At 39.0% G+C, this 21,780-nt stretch overlaps 1 protein-coding gene across 2 annotated transcripts in view; it reads left to right on the top strand.

Moving 5' to 3' along the window:
- FRMPD1 (FERM and PDZ domain containing 1) overlaps window positions 1-21,780 on the top strand; it is a 210,438-nt gene that overhangs the window by 164,245 nt on the left and 24,413 nt on the right. For both annotated transcript variants that reach the window (XM_063455310.1, XM_063455309.1), the window contains exons 7-12: window positions 9,197-9,292; window positions 13,089-13,214; window positions 14,624-14,743; window positions 16,031-16,167; window positions 16,730-16,856; window positions 18,013-18,108. In XM_063455310.1, coding sequence (XP_063311380.1) covers window positions 9,197-9,292; window positions 13,089-13,214; window positions 14,624-14,743; window positions 16,031-16,167; window positions 16,730-16,856; window positions 18,013-18,108 — 702 coding nt within the window. The remainder of the gene's footprint in view (window positions 1-9,196; window positions 9,293-13,088; window positions 13,215-14,623; window positions 14,744-16,030; window positions 16,168-16,729; window positions 16,857-18,012; window positions 18,109-21,780) is intronic.

Raw genomic sequence — 21,780 nt, 5'->3', positions numbered from 1 at the left:
GATAAAACCACCTCTTCAGGCAGAGAATTCCATATCCTTATTGTTCTTACTGAAAAAACCTTTACGTTGCCTTAGACTAAATCTCCCTTCTTCCAGTCTAAATGCGTGGCCTCATGTCCTATATAGAGTCTTATATATGAATAGAGTTCCAGAAAATGGTTTGTATTGACCTTGAATATACAGTTGCAAGAAAAAGTATGTGAACCCTTTGGAATGATATGGATTTCTGCACAAATTGGTCATAAAATGTGATCTGATAATCATCTAAGTCACAACAATAGACAATCACAGTCTGCTTAAACTAATAACACACAAAGAATGCAATGTTGCCATGTTTTTATTGAACACACCATGTAAACATTCACAGTGCAGGTGGAAAAAGTATGTGAACCCTTGGATTTAATAACTGGTTGAACCTCCTTTGGCAGCAATAACTTCAACCAAATGTTTCCTGTAGTTGCAGATGAGACGTGCACAACGGTCAGGAATAATTCTTGACCATTCCTCTTTACAGAACTGTTTCAGTTCAGCAATATTCTTGGGATGTCTGATGTGAATCGCTTTCTTGAGGTCATGCCACAGCATCTCAATCGGGTTGAGGTCAGGACTCTGACTGGGCCACTTCAGAAGGCGTATTTTCTTCTGTTTAAGCCATTCTGTTGTTGATTTAATTCTATGCTTTGGGTCATTGTCCTGTTGCAACACCCATCTTCGGTTGAGCTTCAGCTGGTACACAGATGGCCTTAAGTTCTCCTGCAAAATGTCTTGATAAACTTGGGAATTCATTTTTCCTTTGATGATAGCAATCCATCCAGGCCCTGACGCAGCAAAGCAGCCCCAAACCATGATGTCCCCACCACCATACTTCACAGTTGGGATGAGGTTTTGATGTTGGTGTGCTGTGCCTCTTTTTCGCCACACATAGTGTTGTGTGTTTCTTCCAAGCAACTCAACTTTGGTTTCATATGTCCACAGAATATTTTGCCAGTACTGCTGTGGAACATCCAGTTGCTCTTGTGCAAACTTTAAACATGCAGCAATGTTTTGTTTGGACAGCAGTTGTTTCCCTCTGTGGTATCCTCCCATGAAATCCATTCTTGTTTAGTTTTTTACGTATTGTAGATTCGCTAACAGGGATGTTAGCATTTGCCAGTGTCTTTAGCTGACACTCTAAGATTCTTCTTCACCTCATTGAGCAGTCTGCGCTGTGCTCTTGCAGTCATCTTTACAGGACAGCCACTCCTACGGAGAGTAGCAGCAATGCTGAACTTTCTCCATTTATAGACAATTTGTCTTACCGTGGACTGATGAACAGCAAGGTTTTTGGAGATGCTTTTATAACCATTTCCAGCTTTATGCAAGTCAACAATTCTTAATCGTAGGTCTTCTGAGAGCTCTTTTGTGCAAGGCATCATTCACATCATGCAATGCTTCTTGTGAAAAACAAACCCAGAACTGGTGTGTGTTTTTTATAGGGCAGGGCAGCTGTAACCAACACCTCCAATCTCATCTTATTGATTGGACTCCAGTTGGCTGACATCTCACTCCAATTAGCTCTTGGAGATGTCATTAGTCTAGGGGTTCACATACTTTTTCCACCTGCACTGTGAATGTTTACATGGTGTGTTCAATAAAAACATGGCAACATTTCATTCTTTGTGTGTTATTAGTTTAAGCAGACTGTGATTGTCTATTGTTGTGACTTAGATGATGATCAGATCACATTTTATGACCAATTTGTGCAGAAATCCATATCATTCCAAAGGGTTCACATACTTTTTCTTGCAACTGTATATGTATAGCGCTATCATATCCCATCTGAGGAGCCGTTTTTCAAAACTAAAGAAATTTAAATTTGTTAAACGTCAAAACTAAAATGATCCATTCCTTCTATCAATAATGATACATTTTACTCCATTCCCATTACACATCCTACTGATTTCTTATCATCAAAGCTTATATTATCTATAAGCTATTTTTAATATAATATTTTTTATGAATCTTTTCTGTGTAAACAAATGTGAAGCCACTATTAATAAAAATGAAGTTGCTATAAATAAAATAGGAGTTTGGAATTACAAAATAGTTTACCCCAGAGAACAAAATGTAACTGAAACATTGTTCATTACTTAGCTACCACTACTCATACAATGAGATGAAAACCAAATATATAAGAAAAATTACTAAATGTGTTAATCTGCAGACATTATGTAAATAAAACAACAGTAATAATTGTGTTGTGTTTAGAGTGTTGATGGATTCAATCCAAATGATTAAAATTAAAAATGACTCTGATTAATGAATTGACAACGTCTGTTCACCTTTTTCTATGCACTATTCACAGTGTTTAGCTGGTATTAGAACCCATTCCAATGTTAAATTGCAGCAAACAGAGATGAGACCCAAGAGGATGGAGCATCTGTCTCCGGCTTGGTATTCTAAAACTGGATTGTCAGACTGCACATGCCTAAAGAGAATGTTTCATGAAATGTGGCATTATTATTATATGCAGTTGAGGTATTTAAGAAGCTAAAACAAGAATATTTCCATGCAAAATACAAGATGTATACACCATGTGAACATAGATACAGTAGAACAGTGTTTCTCAACCTATTATGGAGAAGCACCCATGCAGGGCTAAAATGAATCTCTAAATCCATAACATGTACCACATTTAAGTTACTTTATTACAGTTAAAAAGTTATTGTTTTAGTTTATGCAGAAGTGCATATTTTTCAACATTAAATTTCATCTGCCATTTGAGTGCCCAGCCCCCAGTCTATCTAAATCCCTCTGCAGCAAAGTAATATCTTGCTCACATTGTATTATTTTACAAAGTTTTGTGTCATCTGCAAACACTGAAACATGACTTTCAATGATGTCTTCAAGATCATTTATAAACATGTTAAATAGAAGGGGTCCCAGTCCCAGAACAGACCCCTGAGGGACACCACTTGCCACCTCTGTCCAGCTTGAAAATTTACCATTAACGACAACTCTTTGTACTCTGTTTTTAAGCCAATGTTCTACCCAAGAACAAGCATTTTCATCTAGACCGATTTCCTTGAGTTTGAACACTAATCTATTGTGTGGAACTGTATCAAATGTCTTGGCAAAATCCAAATAGATCACATCCACTGCAACACCCTGATCTATACTTCTGCTTATTTCTTCGTAGAAAGCAATCAAGTTAGTTTGACATGGCCTGTGCTTCATAAAACCGTGCTGATTTTTGCTGATAACCATGTTCTTCTCAAGGAATTCTTGAATATTATCCCTTAATAACCTTTCAAATATTTTACCAGCCACCGAAGTTAAGCTCACAGGTCTATAATTTCCAGGCAAGGATTTTGAACCCTTTTTGAATATAGGAACCACATCTGCCTTTTTCCAATCCTCCGGAACACTTCCTGAAAGAAAAGAATCTTGAAAGATTAAAAACAGAGGTTCACTTATTTCTACACTTAGTTCCTTAAGTACACGTGGATGGATGCCGTCAGACCCTGGAGCTTTGTTTATATTAACTTTCTTTAGTTGCTGCAGAACCTTGTCTTGAGTTAACCAATTACAATTATTCTGCAAGTTTTTAGTAGCAATCATTTGCACATTTGTTGCCATGGGTTCTTCCTTAATATATACGGAGGAGAAATAGTTATTTAAAATTCCTGCCTTTTCCTGGTCTTCATTAACTAACACCCCCGTTTCAGTTTTTAGTGTACCTACACTTTCATTTTTGGGTTTTTTAGAATTTATGTACTTAAAAAATGCTTTGGGGTTGGTTTTGCTCTCTTTAGCTATCGTTTTTTCATTTTGAAGTTTAGCAAGTCTAATTGCCTTTTTGCACGCATTATTTGCTTCCTTATTTCTTTTAAAATATGCATCTGATTTGTCCGATTTAAATGCCTTAAATGCCCTTTTCTTATTTTTAATCTCTTGTTTTACTTCTCTAGTAAGCCACGTTGGTTTTAATTTGTTTATTTTATATTTATTTCCCAATGGTACATACTGAGAAATGTACCTTTCTAATATTTGTTGGAAGATGATCCATTTATCCTCAGTGTTCTTTTAACTAAAGAGTTTATGCCAGTCAATATATTGTAAAGCTTCCCTTAACTTATTGAAATTGGCCTTTTTAAAATGATATGTTTTAGTATACCCCATGTGCTTTTGTCTTTTTGAGTTTATTTCAAAGGACACTATATTGTGATCACTATTTCCCAAGTGCTCACCTACTTGAATGTTGTTCAAAAGATCAACGTTGGGGGCGGAGCTAGGCAGCCAAACCAGGCAGACGACCCCTTGCTGAGCTCCGAGCCAAAACGGCGGTATCCTGCGGGAATTTTTCTGTCAAAACGCGCAGGGTACCTTCTCCACCCACGATGGGTCGAAAATCAAAAAAATCCAGGGCGGATAAACCCTCGGAAGGCAGGAACATCGCGGAATACCTCCGTCGGGCGCATGGAGTCGGCGGATCCAAGATGGCCGCCGACACGGAAGGCTACTCTGACTCCTCTGAGGAGATGTTGCAAAGCAGAGGCGCAGCGGACCTCCTGCAGTCACTACAGCCCTTGCGGGCCTCACAGAACATGCAGTCAGTGCCTGTGAACGGGCACGCTGAAAGAAATGCTCACCGACCTCCAAAACACACTGCAGGCTGATATGGCCAAAATCCGGACCGACCTCTCAGGCATGGTCGGACGGCTGACTACCGTGGAGACGGCGTCAGAAACCCACGCAAAGTCACTCAAAACCCTAGAAGCGGAGGTGCAAGCCTTAAAGAAGCAACAAACTACTTTGAAGCAACGCTTTGCGCAAACAGAGGATGCCAGGCGCCGCACTAATATTAAGGTGCGCTGGCTTTCAGAGGAAATACCTACCACGGAGCTCCCGCACCTTATGAGAAGACTCGTGGAGTCCCTCTTGCAACCCAAACAAGCAAAAAGCATATCATTTGAGGGGGTGTTCTGGATTCCGAAGCCAAGAGGGGCCCCAGAACAAGCATCCAGGGATGTGGTGGTACGCTTCCACTCCCTCAGAGACAAAACGCTGGTACAAAATGTGCTGAGGGGAACTTCCCCCCATATCTTTGAGAACATGCAGCTCTCATTTTATGCGGACCTTACAGGAGACACCATGATGTGGAGGAAGTCCTTGCAGCTCTTCACTAGTCAACTCAGGGCTCGAGACATCATCTACCGCTGGAGGTCGCTGCGTATACTTCAGATACAGCAGGGAGAGGTGACCTACTCGGTACAAACCTTGCAACAAGCGGCTGATCTCTGGAATACTCTAGGACTCCCAAGTGACTCTCTCCCATTGCCCGCAATGAAGGGGACCCCTGCGACGCAGCACACGAGGATCCGGTCACTGGCTACACAAGCGACGACATCCAAGGCACACTCTGCTACTCCGGCATCAGCCCCCACATGAAGCACAGAGACAGCCTCTTGGGACTTGAACTGTTTATATCATACAGATTAGCCCTCTTTTGGCAGCTGACTCTATAGTGCCTGACATTCTACTACCTGGTTATTTGTTTATATTTATGTTTAGTTAAATTTTTCGGTTACCCTTACGAGCTCACAAAGTTTCTACCGAGCAATTTCTGCCTGCTACTCCTACTATATGACGTTAGTTTGCAAACACGACCGCTCACGACCCCCTGCCTCTATACCACAACCACACCTGTGGGATACGTCAGAGGCGTAATACATCTTTGGGGATGAGGGCCCATTGCCACATGTACTCGCATAGCCCACAGAAGTATACACTACCAAGGACAGTGGACCCCCTACACTGACAGCATACATGATGACATACTCGCATCTCTAGAACTGCCCCACTAGCTTCTACTCCCCGCGACACTCGCAAAATTTTAATTGGCCTACCGACCTCATGGCAGGGACCCCGGACTCACAGGCTTGCACGTAGACAACCTTGACCCCCATTAATGGGGATTAACACACATGTTGGTTACTGACCATACACACGATGGAACACACATACGAGAGATCCACGATTTTTACCATCTTAGACACAGAGGCACACCAGCCAGACAGACACCTTGGGCTATCCAAGTATAATTACTATACGCTGGAGACTTAATGACTGAAGTGAAACATTATCTAAAATGTGCGACACATCATGCCACTACCTAACATGTGTTTATTCGCTTTTGTATACACTGTTGTGGCATCCTGAAACTATTATGTACCTACCCGCACAATGAAAAATAAAGATAAAAAAAAAAAAAAAAGCTCAACGTTGTTTGTTAAAACCAGGTCCAGACAAGCGTCCATTCTAGTTGGTGCTTGTACATGACATGAAGGTGTCATTTAACAAGTTTAAAAACCCAATTCCCTTTGCTGAGCTACTAGTCCCTCTGTCCCAATTTATGTCCGGGTAATTAAAATCTCCAATAATTAAAGTGTTACCCAGATTTGCCGCTTTCTCAATTTGCTCAAACAGATGTTGTTCCTCGTCAATATTAACATTAGGTGGTTTATAACATATCCCAACCAATAGTTGGTTTCCCTTATTTTCCCCCAAGCAGATATTTACCCATAAAGCTTCCACATTTTCCTCATCACATTCCATTTGCTTAAGATTTGGCTTTAACTCATGGTTGACATACAAACATACCCCACCACCCTTCTTGTTTTTCCTATCCTTCCTAAATAACATGTACCCATTTAAGTTAACTGCCCCGTTATGTGTCTCATCCCACCATGTTTCAGTTATGCCTATTGTATCATATTGTTTAGTGTATGCTAATGCCTCTAGTTCCCCCATTTTGTTATTTAGGCTCCTTGCATTTGTAAGCATACATTTAATATCATGCGTCACTTGTATATTTTGTGAATTATCAACATTACTTACTTTTTCTGTTCTGAGCTTGCCCCTCCCCCTGCCTCCATCCCCCTTATACTGTGCTAAAGCCCATCTCTTTTCTGTCCTATCTCCATTTTGTAGATTGCTATGACCCTCCCCCCCCTACTACTAGTTTAAAATCTCCTCCAACCTTCTAGCCATCCTATCCCCCAACACTGCAGACCCTCTCCCGTTTAGGTGCAATCCATCACTACTATAAAGGTTGTACCCAATCGCAAAGTCAGCCCAGTGCTCTAAAAACCCAAAACCCTCCTTCCTGCACCAAGACTTCAGCCACGCATTAACCTCTCTAATCTCCCGCTGCCTTTCCACTGTAGCACGTGGCACAGGTAATATCTCAGAGAATACCACCTTGGAGGTCCTTTTCTTAAATTTGCTACCTAATTTCCTGAAATCATTCTTTAGGACCTTCCATCTTCCTCTTACTTTGTCATTGGTACCAACATGGACCATGACCACTGGGTTATCCCCAGCCCCTCCCAATAATCCATCCACATTGAGGACACTAACACACAAAGTTGCGCACAAAGGACATTGACACACAAAGAAATTTACACACAGAGGACACTAACACACACATAGGAAACTGACATGCACATTTACATACAGATGGAAATGACACACACACTAACACACAGAGGACACTGACACACTCACAAACACACTCTCACTGATTCAACACGCACTGATGCACTTACTGACACACATACATTCACTAACATACACACACACTCACTGACAAACACATATTCATTGACAAATACACTATCACTGATTTGACACACATTGATAGACACACACACATGCACTAACAGACACACACAAATTCACTGACAGACGCATATAGCTTCTCTCACACAATACTTTTAAAAATATATATTTTTATTTAAGCCCACCCAGCCTCCCTACTTTTGGGAGAGCTGGAGTGGTTCATTTCCATGGGGTGCACTAGGACTTGTGTAATCTTTGCGCTTTTCCAGCATTGCTCTCTCATGTTGCTTAGTGATGCCAGGGCCGGAGTGACATTATTACCCGGCTACCAGCATCATCACAGGGAGCACAAGGGAGAAGTGCTAAAAGAGCACCTGCAGGTGCCTACTTTGCCTTAGTGCACAGCTGACTGCCTCCTGGTGGGTGCTGAGGTGGCCACTGGCACTGTACCACATATTGAGAAATAAGGCTGTGGAACACCAACTATGGCTTTAAACTGAAAAGCATATCTTTTCAATAGAAGTGTATATAAGATGAGTAGTAAATATATGCATTGGATGTATAAAAAATATTAATAGGAGCATTGGATACAAGGAGAAAATAAATAAGGTATGAGGATGGACAAAAGAAGAAAATGACAGGAGGATAGAGAGGAGAAGAAGATGAGAGAGCAAGAACATGTGAGAGGAGAGAAGGATGGGCAAACTATTAAAAAAAAAAACTTTGGAAACTAGAGAGATGGGAATGGGGATTTGACTTTCAGTGCCGGGAGTTACCAATCAAACAATATTTGGACTGGTCGAGTGTATGGGTAGAATCCAACCAGTCAAGATCTGCAGAAAATGGATTTGTTAGCATGAATGTCAATTGTAATTTTTATCCCACAGAAATCTTTATCTCAACTTACAAATACATTGGAATGTGATGTCTACCAGTTTTGGCCTAAATATGTAATATATGTAAATATTAATTAGTGATTAAGAATGTATATTGTTGATTTAGGAATTAGGGACCAGACTGCATCTCCACTATTATGGATTCACTATATAATTTATTATTTTCTCAAAAATCTTTTTCCCAAAGAAATTACATATTTGCAGATTAACCACATAAGAGCAAAACAAGATCCGGTGACACTGCAGAAACAAAACTGGAGGTCACAAAATAAGAAAGGAGGGTACAACAATATAAATGCAATAACTCTCATTCTATGCGTGTCCTAGCATCCTAGCAATTTGATTAGCACAATTTATAGATGACATTCGACATGCTAATCGATTATTATTATCATATTTATATAGCGCCAACTTATTCTGCAGTGGGGGGAAATTTAACATAAAAATTAGACAATTACAAAATGTTACAAGAAATATTAGTTGAGGAAGACCCTGCTCGAAAGAGCTTATAAGCAAGTATTTACAGCAATCAGTTAGAAACTGAGCTAAAGTTTACAACATTGTTGATTCTCCCATGTCATTTCCCAATTCTTATAACTATATGTTTTTTTCAAATTGAGATGACATGGGGAGAGACAGGACCAATAAATATCTTTAAAAAGCATTTATTCATTTAACACTATCTCTTTTTCTTCCAGGGGAATTCACTTCTTTTTATGCCCAATGTTCTTAAGGTTTATTTGGAAAATGGCCAAACAAAGGCTTTTAAATTTGAAAAGAAAACAACTGTGAAGGTAAGAAAAAAAGAAAAATTCGCTGGAGGAATGCACCGCTATTTAATTTAACTACAAAGTATGTGCTTTTCAAATAATGATATTCTTGGATAAACTTGCAAAAATATTTAATATTGTAATATTTGGATTTTTTTTTGTATTTTGGTATATTTTTTAGATATGATATATTTTTGACATTTTAAAATTTTGAAAAATCATTTGAAAAACTTATCTAAAAATATTAAACAGGTGCCAATACATAGGTAAGTAGGAACAATACATGGTTAATCGAGAGCGGTATTCACAATGGACAATTAAAATCCAGATAAATGTTGCTTTGATTAATACTGCTTGTAATGCATGCTTGAATTGCCAGCTCATCGCATTTCTAAAAGACTGTGCCCAATGCTGAATCAGTCCTAGTCTTAATGGATTAATGAATGATAAAGAAAAAAAAATAAGAGTTTCCTATAAGAACCATCTGTTCCTTGAGATAAAAATATTTTGGCTGCTAATAGGCTCCCACTAATTCACAGGCAAGTAGACATGTAGGGAGTAAAGAGTTACAATGTAAGGATTCCATGTGCAGATAAATTAAAGGGACACTATAGTCACCTGAACAACTTCAGCTTAATGAGGTTGTTCAGGTGAGTGCTACAGCTACCCGGAGCCTTTTTCTTGTAAGCACTGTATTTTCTGAGAAAATGCAGTGTTTACATTGGAAGCTTGGAACACCTCTTGTTGCAGTCAATCAGACGGCCACCAGAGGGACTTCCGAGTTCAGAGGCCCTAAAAAGGCCTCTCGTCCGATGCATTCTGGGTGAATACATCAGACGGGCTATCAGCACACAAAGCACTGTGAACGCTGAAAGAAATTCCAAAAGAAATTCCAAAGAACTTTCCCACGCTTGTAAAATGACACAGAGCACTGTGATTGGATGGCTTGAAATCCATCCAATCACAGTGCTCTGTGTCATTTTACAAGCGTGGGAAAATTCCAAAGAACTTTCCCACGCTTGTAAAATGACAAAGAGCACTCTGATTGGTTTAAACCCACCAATCAGAGTGTTCTTAGCCTAATTGCAGGGCGGGGCAAGGCTTTATAAGCCTTCCCCGCCCTGTGGAGCTCAGTCTGCGCGGAGCCCTCCATGGGTGAACATGGATTGTTTTTTTTGCGCTCGTTTTTTTTTTTTTTAATTGCGTCGGTTATTATGGATTTTTATTTGGCCTTTTTTGGGGCTGAAGAAAGAAGATTTTAGAAGAAAGAAAACATCGAATGGTAAGTTGTTTTTATCTCATTTTTTCTTTTTTACAGGTTTTTAGTTAATGGTCCCCCCTCATTATTTTTAGGGTGAGGGGGGTAGGTAGGGAGATATTTTTTTTTGGGGGGGGAAGGGTTAACTAGGGTCCCCCCCCTTTGTATTTAGGGCCCCCAATGGTCCCCCCCGGCCCCCACCCCTGAGTGGTGGGTGGGGGCCCTAAATACAAAGGGGGGGGGACCCTAGTTAACCCTTCCCCCCCCCTTATTGATAATTTTAGGGCCCCCACCGCCGCACAGGGGTGGGGGCCGGGGGGACGACAATAGGTCCCCCCCTTATTTTTAATTTTAGGGCCCCCACCCGCCGCACAGGGGTGGGGGCCGGGAGGGGGACAGTAGGTCCCCCCCCTTATTGATAATTTTAGGGCCCCCACCCACCGCTCAGGGGTGGGGGCCGGGGGGGGACAGTAGGTCCCCCCCTCATTGATAATTTTAGGGCCCCCACACGCCGCACAGGGGTGGGGGCCGGGGGGGGGGACAGTAGGTCCCCCCCTTATTGATAATTTTAGAATGCGAGCTGAGCTGTCAGTCAGACAGCTCAGCTCGCGAACGCGCATTCCGCGCACATGCGCGGTAAAGCGCTCAGGTTCTTCATAGGGCAGCATTCAATGCCGCTCTATGAAGAACGCGATTGGTGCAGCGCGAAGCCGCGCATGCGCACCACATCGCGATGACGCTTCTCTGTGAGAAGCGTCCTATTGGGCCCCACGAAAAAGGGGGCGCTGCCTAGCGGGGAGCTCGGCGCTGGAACGGAGGTAAGTTTTTAATATAAAAACACCTCGAAATTTTTTTTTAATGAATGAAAGTACATATAAAAGCAAGAAGGAAGGCTGGGGGACCTGTCTTTCTTGCTTTTATATGGTGACTATAGAGTCCCTTTAAGTATTACATCATGTAATACAGGGGTAGGCAACCTTTGGGCCATATTGCTGGCAAAGCTTCAAGGGAAATGTAGTCCATAACATCTGGAGTGCCGAAGATTGCCAACGTCTGATATAGTACATCAAGGTTACTATAATACTCCATTCCCTGTTATAGCATGGAAATAAAATAAGGATTATATTCCTATAGAGCCTTGTACATATCTAATGATCCTCCCAAAGTGTAAAATCTACCAGCTCTGTGAAATCCTGATAAATTATCAGTTCTTCTATATCTGCAATCAAACCCGAATTATACCTGTAAGAAATGCAGTGTGCCGATGTTACTTTTGTAGTGTTTAAATCTGTAAGTTTGTATCCTCGCTAAATTGTTTGTTTTCAAGGAGGTATAGCAAAATAAGGAAGCTCCCTTGCACCAACCCCGCTGTCCCCTCCCCCCCACCACAGTAGCGCAGAGGGGGTTGAAAACTTACCTGAATGCCTGAATAAGGTATTCACACTCACATTAGGACTTCCCCTATAGGAAAGCATTACATAACGCTTTCCTAAAGGGTTTTGGGTGACGCTGGATGTCCTCATGCAGAGCGTGAGTACGTCCAGTGTCAGTTATGCCATCAAAAGTCGCCTAACATCCCGGAAGTCTCTCTAGTAGCTGTCTGGTAGAAAGCCAATAAGCATGGCGTTAACACTCCAAGGCAATTAATGCTGGTTATCAAAAACGGCAATAATTACTATTGCAGGGTTAAGGGAACTGGCACACCTGGGACACTGCACCCAGACCACTTAAGTGAGCTATCTCACTAAAAAAACTCCCTTTAAAAAGTTAAATATATGATTGTTACAATTATCATTAATAGCTTGTTACCAATTGACACCTAGTGGGATCTTTGCAAAATGATACGTATTTTGTTATCTACAGATTACTGTTGTGCATCACCTGCATATCTCTGTCATTCAAATTTTAGTTTTAAAATTGTTCTCAATTTTAACATTATTCCTCATACTCAAAAATGTAAATAAATATCCCTACCTACTTCAGTACAATTTCCTTAAGTATTTTTCAGTAAAATGTGGACTTCCATGAAAAATTCATGAAAATACATTTTTTTAAACTTGATTGAAGGGGTTAAAAACCAGAAGGAAAACGTTATATAGGCAATTGAAACCCTATCGTGTTTCTTTAAGTAGAAATTTACCTGACCATATAAAATAAAACATTTAGACATTTACTATTTAAAATTATCACAAAAACCTCAGAAAAAAAAAAACATTTCAAAATAAGAAAGTAATTACTGGAGTATAGAAGATAAAGCACTGCCTTGCCAGTTGTGAGTGGCACTTTTTACTGCATTATGATTGGCCAACTTATCACACTACAGGTCTTGCACCTGAGTGACTTGCCTACTGAAGTTGCTAATGACATTTCATCTTCAACTGGACTAGTTCAAAAAGGAGGTTGTCACTGATGAGGTCATTGATTAAATAACTATATATAGTAATATATATATAATCTTATTCACTGTATGTATATCCCTTTGTTATTTATTAATGTATTTATTTATTAAACTTCTTGGCATTAGAGGTCAGAATCTAGATAATATATAATCTCTTATTGCAGGATATCATCATGACCCTTAAGGAGAAGTTATCAATCAATATCATTGAGCACTTTGCACTAGCTCTGGAAGAACAGTACAATATCTCAAAGCTCTTTCTTCTTCATGAGGACGAACTTATTGAACAGGTAATTTCTGCCAAATGTAATAATGCATACTTAAATAGTAACCTTATTCTGTCCATAAGTTTGTATAAGAGACTTGGTATCTATATAAAAAGGAATTCTGGGATTTGAGGTTTAACCACTTCACTACCAAGTTGTTGATGGAAAATATGTAATTAATAGCTACTACATAATTACTACATAAAAGGCAAAATTACCTTTTTGTATATAAAGTGCTGTTTATTTGTGTATTTATGCAATTTGCAGTTATTTGCTATGTATGTGTGTGGGTATGATGATCACAATACACTAATACCAGTTGCACCAAGCATCTGTACTATATATAGCTTTGCAGCCTGCAAAGAATCCCTGAAATTTACTTAATGAAATAGAATTCTTCCATCTCCTTCCCTTTTCCCTAGCTGTTACAATACAACCATAAAGTTTTACCTACAAAAGTTTATGTTGGCAAGAAGAGAAGAGAAAGGTTCTGACATTAATTGAAATTCAGAGGGACAGACAAAGTAATGTCAAAATGCTTTGTATTTACCCCCTTTTTTCAAATTTTCTTCTCGTTCTAGTCAGCAAACTTGTTATAGTTTTATTTACTGAAAGCTATGTTGCTTTATTTGTATACTTCATGCTGATATAACTCCTATTCATTTAGTGAAATGTGGTGCAATCCAAAAGAGAATAGCTGAGAAGAATACTCAATGACTAAAATATCCTTCCAACATTATGCACTAAGCTTAGTGCCTCACTAAGCATTTACAACCTTTAACAATTCAATTAATCAATTAAGAGCTACAGGATAGAGGGACAACAAACTCTTATTTGCTGCTGCTATTGGAAATGTATTGGAGGACCCAATTACTGAATTAAAAGAGGAACTTGCAACTGGCTAATCTTTAAAAACATGATGATGAGATCCAAAGGAAACTCCAATAACCGGTGAAGTCCTAAGGGGATGGCCCTTCACTGATAATTATTGTGCCAATCCACAAGGTCCCAATTATTAAAGAATCCTCACATTTTTTTTGTTCAAAGCTGGGCGGAAATATATTTCCCTTTTATACACCATGCTGCATATAACTTAGCAACCATTGTGTTCAGCTGTTAGGAAAGTATCACTTTTATACACCAACTTGTTGGATTCTTGGCCTCAGGACACAACTGGCATCTTTGGGATTTAATTAGACAAAAACACATTATAATATACATAAGCGGCATAAAAAGTGCTTTTAATAATGGGCACACCAAATGTAATAGCGAGAAGTCTAGTTTAGGCAATAGAGCACTAATATTGCTCTAACATTACCCCTGTTTTCTATACTGGTCCTTTGTTATCTCAGCGTTGGAAGTATTAGAACTGGCACCTTCAAGCTATTGTCTGCTTGATAATAGCCAAATAAAACCTTCTTTGTGCATTCCAGGTGGTGCAGAAAAGAGAGTCACATGATTATAGGTGCCTCCTCAGGGTCTGCTTTGTACCCAGGGATCCATTAAGTCTTCTGCAAGAGGATCCAGTTGCCTTTGAGTATCTATATTTACAGGTAAATGTCAATTGTTGATGATAATATACTATATATGGCCACTCTGCAACAGTCGTGTCAATGTTTTAGAAAGTAATATATTGGAAAATGAATCTAAGATGTCAACGCTCTGGCAGGCATGACTTGAACGAGACCTTTACACTTTGGATTTATAATGTCTTTGGCTGACAGTGTAATTGAGCACCCCCTGCCATCACCCATGTTCAGTGTTGAGACTTTTGGCAATGAGGGCTCAATGAATCATTTTACCTTAGTTTTATATGGGTTTGTAGCATACTGTTTGTTATATTTATGCGTGAACTTTAAGAAAGATAAACAAATTCCAGGCATACCCCTGACACATATTCCATAATCACAAATAGTGTGTATATATATATATATATATATATATATATATATAACTTTCTCTCTATTCCATGATTTTCTAAAGTGTTTATCATTTTAAAATATAGTGTGAGTCAAAAGTCAGAAACCATCCAAATACCTGTGAGACTGTAAAAAGTAACTTAAAGGGACAGCCTAAGCATTAAAAAAACACTTCATTTTAATTAAGTGATTATTGCTGCACAGATGCTGCTCCTGCTACCTTGCGGATTAAATGATTCATTAATTGAATCTATCTTACATCTGACATCAGCATGCAACGTATGTAGGATACCATCAATAGCCACGCATATCAAAGTAGACGTTTAAGAGATGTATAGAGGAGGTTCATGCACAAACAGAAAAGCTCACCTCTTTAAAAAATAAATTAGAAAATGCAGAGATGTATTTTATCTGGGAGACATCAGGATGGTGATTTGCATAAAAAATATATTCATTTGGCACCTAGGAAACATAATCACGATGATTTTACATGATGCTCTGCTAGGTCTTGGACAATAGATACAGGAGTGTCTTACTCTGGTGTCATTCATAATTTAACATGTCAAGTACCCCTTTCTTATCCATGTACAAATGATATTAATTTACAATGGCAACTCTTTTTTTTACTGTTCCGGTTATTATGTAATATGAGTTTCATATGTTCTAGTTATATTTTCATCTTGACTTCACTCTACTTTTCTATTCTGCTAAATGTCTTTCAGTGTTTGCCTGGTGTTCCAGCTAAACACCTACCAATACATCCCGAGTGAATGTCGAACACTTACTACCCCGCTGCTTTATTAGTCATCCATTCTTCTTCCTTTTCTACTTCTCAAATAGCATTTCTTATGTCCATTCATAAACATGTTTGTCTGAGTTGTATATGTTCTTTTTCTGATATAATGGTGCTTTGTTTTGAAGAGCTGCAGTGATGTACTGCAGGAAAGGTTTGCAGTGGAGATGAAATGCAGTGTGGCTTTGAGACTGGCTGCATTACATATACAGGAGCGGATTCATTCGTGTGGACAATCACAGAAGATATCCTTCAAGTACATAGAGTAAGTTGTTAAGACACCACATTTATATAAATATTCCTTCCAAATGTATATGAATAAATTCAAATTCATGCTTCTAAGGATGGTAAGGAGGGGGCAAGCCACCTTAATGGTGGGTTTTCCACTACAGATCAGGAATACATGTTTGTGTTCCTGACCCTATAGTGTTTCTTTAAATTCACCCCTCTCCAGGATCTAATAAAGTAGATTTATTATTCCTTATTTACATTTCCAACTCTAGTATTCCAACTCACTTGTCAATAGTATTGGGATTAATATTGCATATTGATTGCCTGGCTATTATTCATAACCACAGCTATCACTCATCAGTTTTGAATTTAAAACTACATAACAAAATCCTACACAAGTAGACATACCTTTTACTTTGAATCCGAATTTTAGGCCAATACAATTGTGACTATGATTTGAATTTAATTCACGTTTTAGTACATAACCCTGATGGAAAGGTATACAAATGGAGACACTTCAAAGGATTTAGTGATGGCGGGGTGTCTGAGTCAGAATTCCAGCAATCAGTGCAATCTATGTTTTTGTTTCCATTTAGAAAGGACTGGGGTATAGACAACTTCTTATCGCCAACTTTGCTGCGCAACATGAGAGGGAAGGACATCAAAAAGGCTATTAGCTTTCACATTAAAAGAAACCAATACATACTTGAGCCAAGACAAAAGGTAAGTCAGCTATAGACAAATATTAGGGTGACCACTGACCAGACAACTATTTCTTTTTTAAACAAGGATGCATAATAATTACATTTTAATCCCAAAACAAATAATCCATCATTGCAATGATTTTAATATACTCTTGCATGTATAGTAATGCATGCCATAGGTGTTAAACTCCTGTAAGAGTATTAAAGAAAGCAATGATGCTTTGCTTTCGAGTGATGTTCTCTGGTGTCCCCAGAAAAAGGACACCTGAGAAACATCCAAGAAAGAAGAACAGAGGACTGTCTCGTTGTATGTGAGACAGTTGGGAGGTATGTGAATAATGTGTAGCCTAATCAGAAGCTCATTGGTTGATACGGGTGAAATTCCCCTAGAAAAATACAAAACTATATGAATATGGCCCTTCTTATTTGAAACTCATCTTTTAAATCTTCTACTTTTGAAGGGAAAACTCATAAATGCAAAAAGTCTACACATTTTTGCATGCATAGTTAAAATGTGTAAAACCTGTGTAGAACCAGATGGGAAAATACAGTTCCATAGTTCTCTATTTACATTTTGATTATGATAGTTGCCACCATTCATTTAACTTCTGCAGATATTCCACACAGGGGGAAATAATTTATGCAAAGAAGACTTTATCCACAAGGGTAAATATTACAAAATTTAGATTGCTAAAGCTTTGTGAAAAAAAAAAATAGGCTAAAATGTGCATTACATAATGTGACCATGCCCTCACAAACTGGAAGTGGGAGTTCCCACTGATCTCTTCTCATTAGGGATGCATACGGCATTCATTTTAGTCTGTCTGACATTATACTAGTTTCTCTCTCTCTTTCTCTATTACATCCTCTCCCTCTTTAGCCCACTGTGTCTCTCTCACTTGCCCTCTTTCCCTCACCCTCTCTGTTTGTGTATCCAGTCAGTCGCACTGTCTTTTTTGTAGTCTTTCTTTGTCACAATCTCTCTGTCTATCTCTCACAATTTCACTCTCTTTTTCTCTATGAATATTTTACCTCTTATAAAATTATCAAGGTTAATTCTGTTTTATTTTATTTTTTTCCAAGAATAAATGTAATGACATGAATAAATAACTTTTTTTTTTATAAGAGAAGTAGACTTATTTATCAGATCATTACAAACTTGTTTATCGTTTTAGCAACCTATATCAGCAACACAGTTGCGAATACAGTATCTAAAGCTACTCGGAGATCTGAAAACGTATGGAGGAAAAATATTTAATGCCACATTAATGGTATGTGTGTACATATTATAAGGTGTAATTTTACTATGAGAAAAATAAAGAAAGATCAAAAGAAAATCATTTAGCACATATGGGTCTTTCTTTCATGGAGTGAAGCATATTCTTCCATTCTAATACAAACAGGGTGATTTACTAAAGTGAAAATGTCAAATTAAGGGTTAAATAGATGAGCTGAAGAATTCTCCAAGTCAGCTATGCTTCCAGTTCCGCAATTGTAAATTTGGAATTCACTTTTAATTTCTAACCAATATCACTTTAGTGAATAATCAAATATGTTAATCTACTTAACAGTCAAATCTATTATGGAAACTTTGTAGTGAGCATTGTGCCCACTATTTCTGTGAACAGACCCTCCTCCTGTCCTGTTGTAAGACCAATGAGAAGCAGAGTTTGGGGTTAAATTGATTATTTGAGTTGGGATTTGAAAGATAAATTAAGAAGCAATAAAGATGATTTTTGTTGTTGTTGTTAAAGGTATACTAGAGTGCCAGTAATACAAAGCTGTATTCCGGGCACTATTGCTTCCCCTGCCTCCCCCCTCCCTTGAGCAACCCCCACTTCGAGTTAAATAAAGCGTTAAAACCTCTTTATTTGCTTACCTGATCCAGCACCGATGTCCCTCAGCGCTGGCCCCACGCTTTGTCCCCTCCGACGTCCCGCAACAAGCGGGCTCTAATGTGCATGCCGTGCGCGCATTAAACCTCCCCACAAGAAAGCATTGAATCAATGGTTCCTATGGGGACAAATCTGACGCTGGTCCGTTTCAATCCAGGAAGACCTCTAGTGGCTCTCTGGAAGACAGCTACTGGAGGCAGACTTAGAGCTGCCATGTAAACATTGCAGTTTCTCTGGAACTGCAATGTTTAACATTGAAGCACTAAGTGCAAAAGGGACAGTGCACCCAGACCAATTTAATTAGCTGAAGTGTTCTGGGTGCCTTTGGTGTCCCTTTTAAGATTTTCTTTTAGAACTTGTTAACTTTGGTCATGAATTACAATTACAATTATGTACATAGCACCAACATATTCTGCAGCACTGTACAACAGGTAAAAGAAGACAAATAGTAAAAGTAATTCTAACAAAACATGTTTGACATATAGGTGAAAATTATCTTAACAAGCTTCTGAAGCAAATCTGATATTAGACGTAATAGAGGAGCATACAATTGCTAAGTAAATTTCCTCCATCTACTGTGTGGGTTTTTGCATATTATGTACCCTTAGGTTCAAATACTATAGATGCTCTCCCGAACCAACTTTGGCTAACGAGACAGGCCTTCTGAAGACCTAAGTATACACTTATAAGAGAGCGCACAAACAATATAAAATATGTCAAACAATAAAACAAATAAAAGCAGCTAGATGCAATAAAACCTTCCCAAGTTCCTAAAATAGCAAGTACAAAAATTAAAAAGTATCAACACTTATCCAATCTTCCCCTACTAAGATATATTGGGGAAAAAAGCATGAAAAATAAAATTACTGATTAGTGAGAGTCCCAAAATCAAAGTTAGTTTTAAGAGGATATGTAACGGATCCCCTATACTCCGGCTGAGTATATCCGTTAGTAGTTTCCCGAATTCCAAGTGCTGCAGTAATTATAGCTCTCCTGTTTCCAGCAGAGTAGTGATTAGAGCTCTCCAAAGCCTAAACTTCATGAAGGTGTAAAACAAATTTGTTTAATGGGAGCCACACACTGCCTTTTATGTAACTCCCCATGCAAGGGGTTTCCTTGAACATATTCCAGGGGCATTCCCCACTGGACCTGAGAGGAGACTAGTTACAAGCAAACATTCTTCACACTCCTCCCCTGTGCTGGCGAGATAATTACCTGAGCACACAAACATATAATTAAATTATCTCTCAGGTACAAAAACATATAATATAAAAAAAAAAAAAATACCCTCAAAACACATGGAAACCCCACAAAAGTCACATCTCCTGATAGCCCCGATCTTGGTGACCAACATATCCAAAAATCACTCAGATCGGTTTAGGGGTTCGGGATTTTCATGGAAGTCAATTATCTGAAAGAACGTGGAAATGGTCCTATGTCCAAAACAGTTCCAGAAAATCAGGGCTACCGGTCGGTCTCTTTCGGGAGCACAAAAGTACATAAAACACCAAAACGGAATCCTTAAGTTACTTGTGTGGCTTGCTCCCCTGCTCCCCTTGTTCATGGGAACGCTTCCACCGAACAGTGCCTTTCCAAGTGGGATAGAACGAACGCAGGCGATGACGGAAGTCCAGTGGAAGTCCGCTGCCTGCGCTTGTGGGAACAAGATGGCCGCCACCTTGTGGTCGTTCATACAAAATGCGGCCACCCAGACGAACACTTAGAACACTGCGGTGGAAATTGCTACAAAATATCAATTGGGCTTAACATGCATCCGAGTGGTTCATGCGGCTGTTCGGTTCCCGGACAATGTAAGCCAAATTGCACAAACCAAGCCTTTTTTCAGAGTATTTTGCATGGCCCATAATCCTGGGGCATGAGGCTGGCTAGCAGGCTGCTCCAGGAGCCCATGTCGAGGTTCAGTTCATCACAGGATATATTCCAAAACTGCAGGGGGTATGGTGTAGATAACACTATGTTCTGTGGTGTTACTAAGTGATTCTAATCTCCAGTCCAGCGGAAACTATGTATCCACCTTATAGACAGGAAAGAAACAAATATTGTGTTACACTGTTTATCTAAATACAAAAAAAAACATGGAATCCCTTTATGGAACTCTTACACAAAATAGTGGTGGTAATTATTTCTAAGGACCACAAACAGGCATACGGTGCAGTACAAATAGAAGGTAATGGCAGAGTTACTACTCCGCTGGTGTGATGCTGCGAGTTGCTTCCGTGCACTGAAGCTGACCTGGACCTCATCCACCTCGGGAGTCTCATTGTACTGGCTACCTAGCCTTCAAAGTTTGAAAATGCTGCCAAAGCAACGATCCACGAGTTTCGCCCGTAAAACCAGGCTTTCTCAAGATAGAAGGGCGCGGTGGAAATCTCGCAAATATATACCCTTTTTGCATGAATAAAATTATTGGTGCTCTTAAAGGCATCTTACTTGTAAAAGTCCAGATAAATAAAAGTCCATTAAATCAAAGTTTGCAGTGTCATACCTACACAGGAAAATGTGTTAAAAATACATGTATTCATATCATGCTTGCTAAAAGGTACACACAGATATAAACTACATACAGTATCAAAATTGTTTTAAAAAAAAAAAATGAATCTGTTATTATTACTATCAGGACAGAAGGGGGTGAATTCATATTATTACCTGTATATATTCCTAGTGTGATATAATTATATTCACCTCTCATGTATGTGATAACTTATTTAGTTATAAAAGTTATTTATAGTATCAATTCATGAGATCAGTGCAAATACAGAGATAAAAAGAAAAACGTGAATGGCCATTTATCCCACTGTGAGGGTTGAATGTGTAGCCTTAACTATATTCTTTACTGTAAATCTATTGTTAACTTAAGCAGCATATGTCAGCTAATCTTTAAATGTTTTTACTTCTTTTATTAGAAATGCCTATATTTGTTTTGTCATGGGTAGCTAATGTTTTACAACAATGGGATGTAAAAGTAAAAGATACCACATCAGAGTTAGCTTTCTAAATGGAACAAAGAAATCCACTGTGACTGTTTCT

The sequence above is a fragment of the Pelobates fuscus genome, chromosome 5 (assembly GCF_036172605.1).
Source record: "Pelobates fuscus isolate aPelFus1 chromosome 5, aPelFus1.pri, whole genome shotgun sequence".
NCBI lineage: Eukaryota > Metazoa > Chordata > Amphibia > Anura > Pelobatidae > Pelobates > Pelobates fuscus.
The sequence above is the reverse complement of the archived record's forward strand: the minus strand, read 5'-3'. Positions and strand labels throughout refer to the sequence as shown.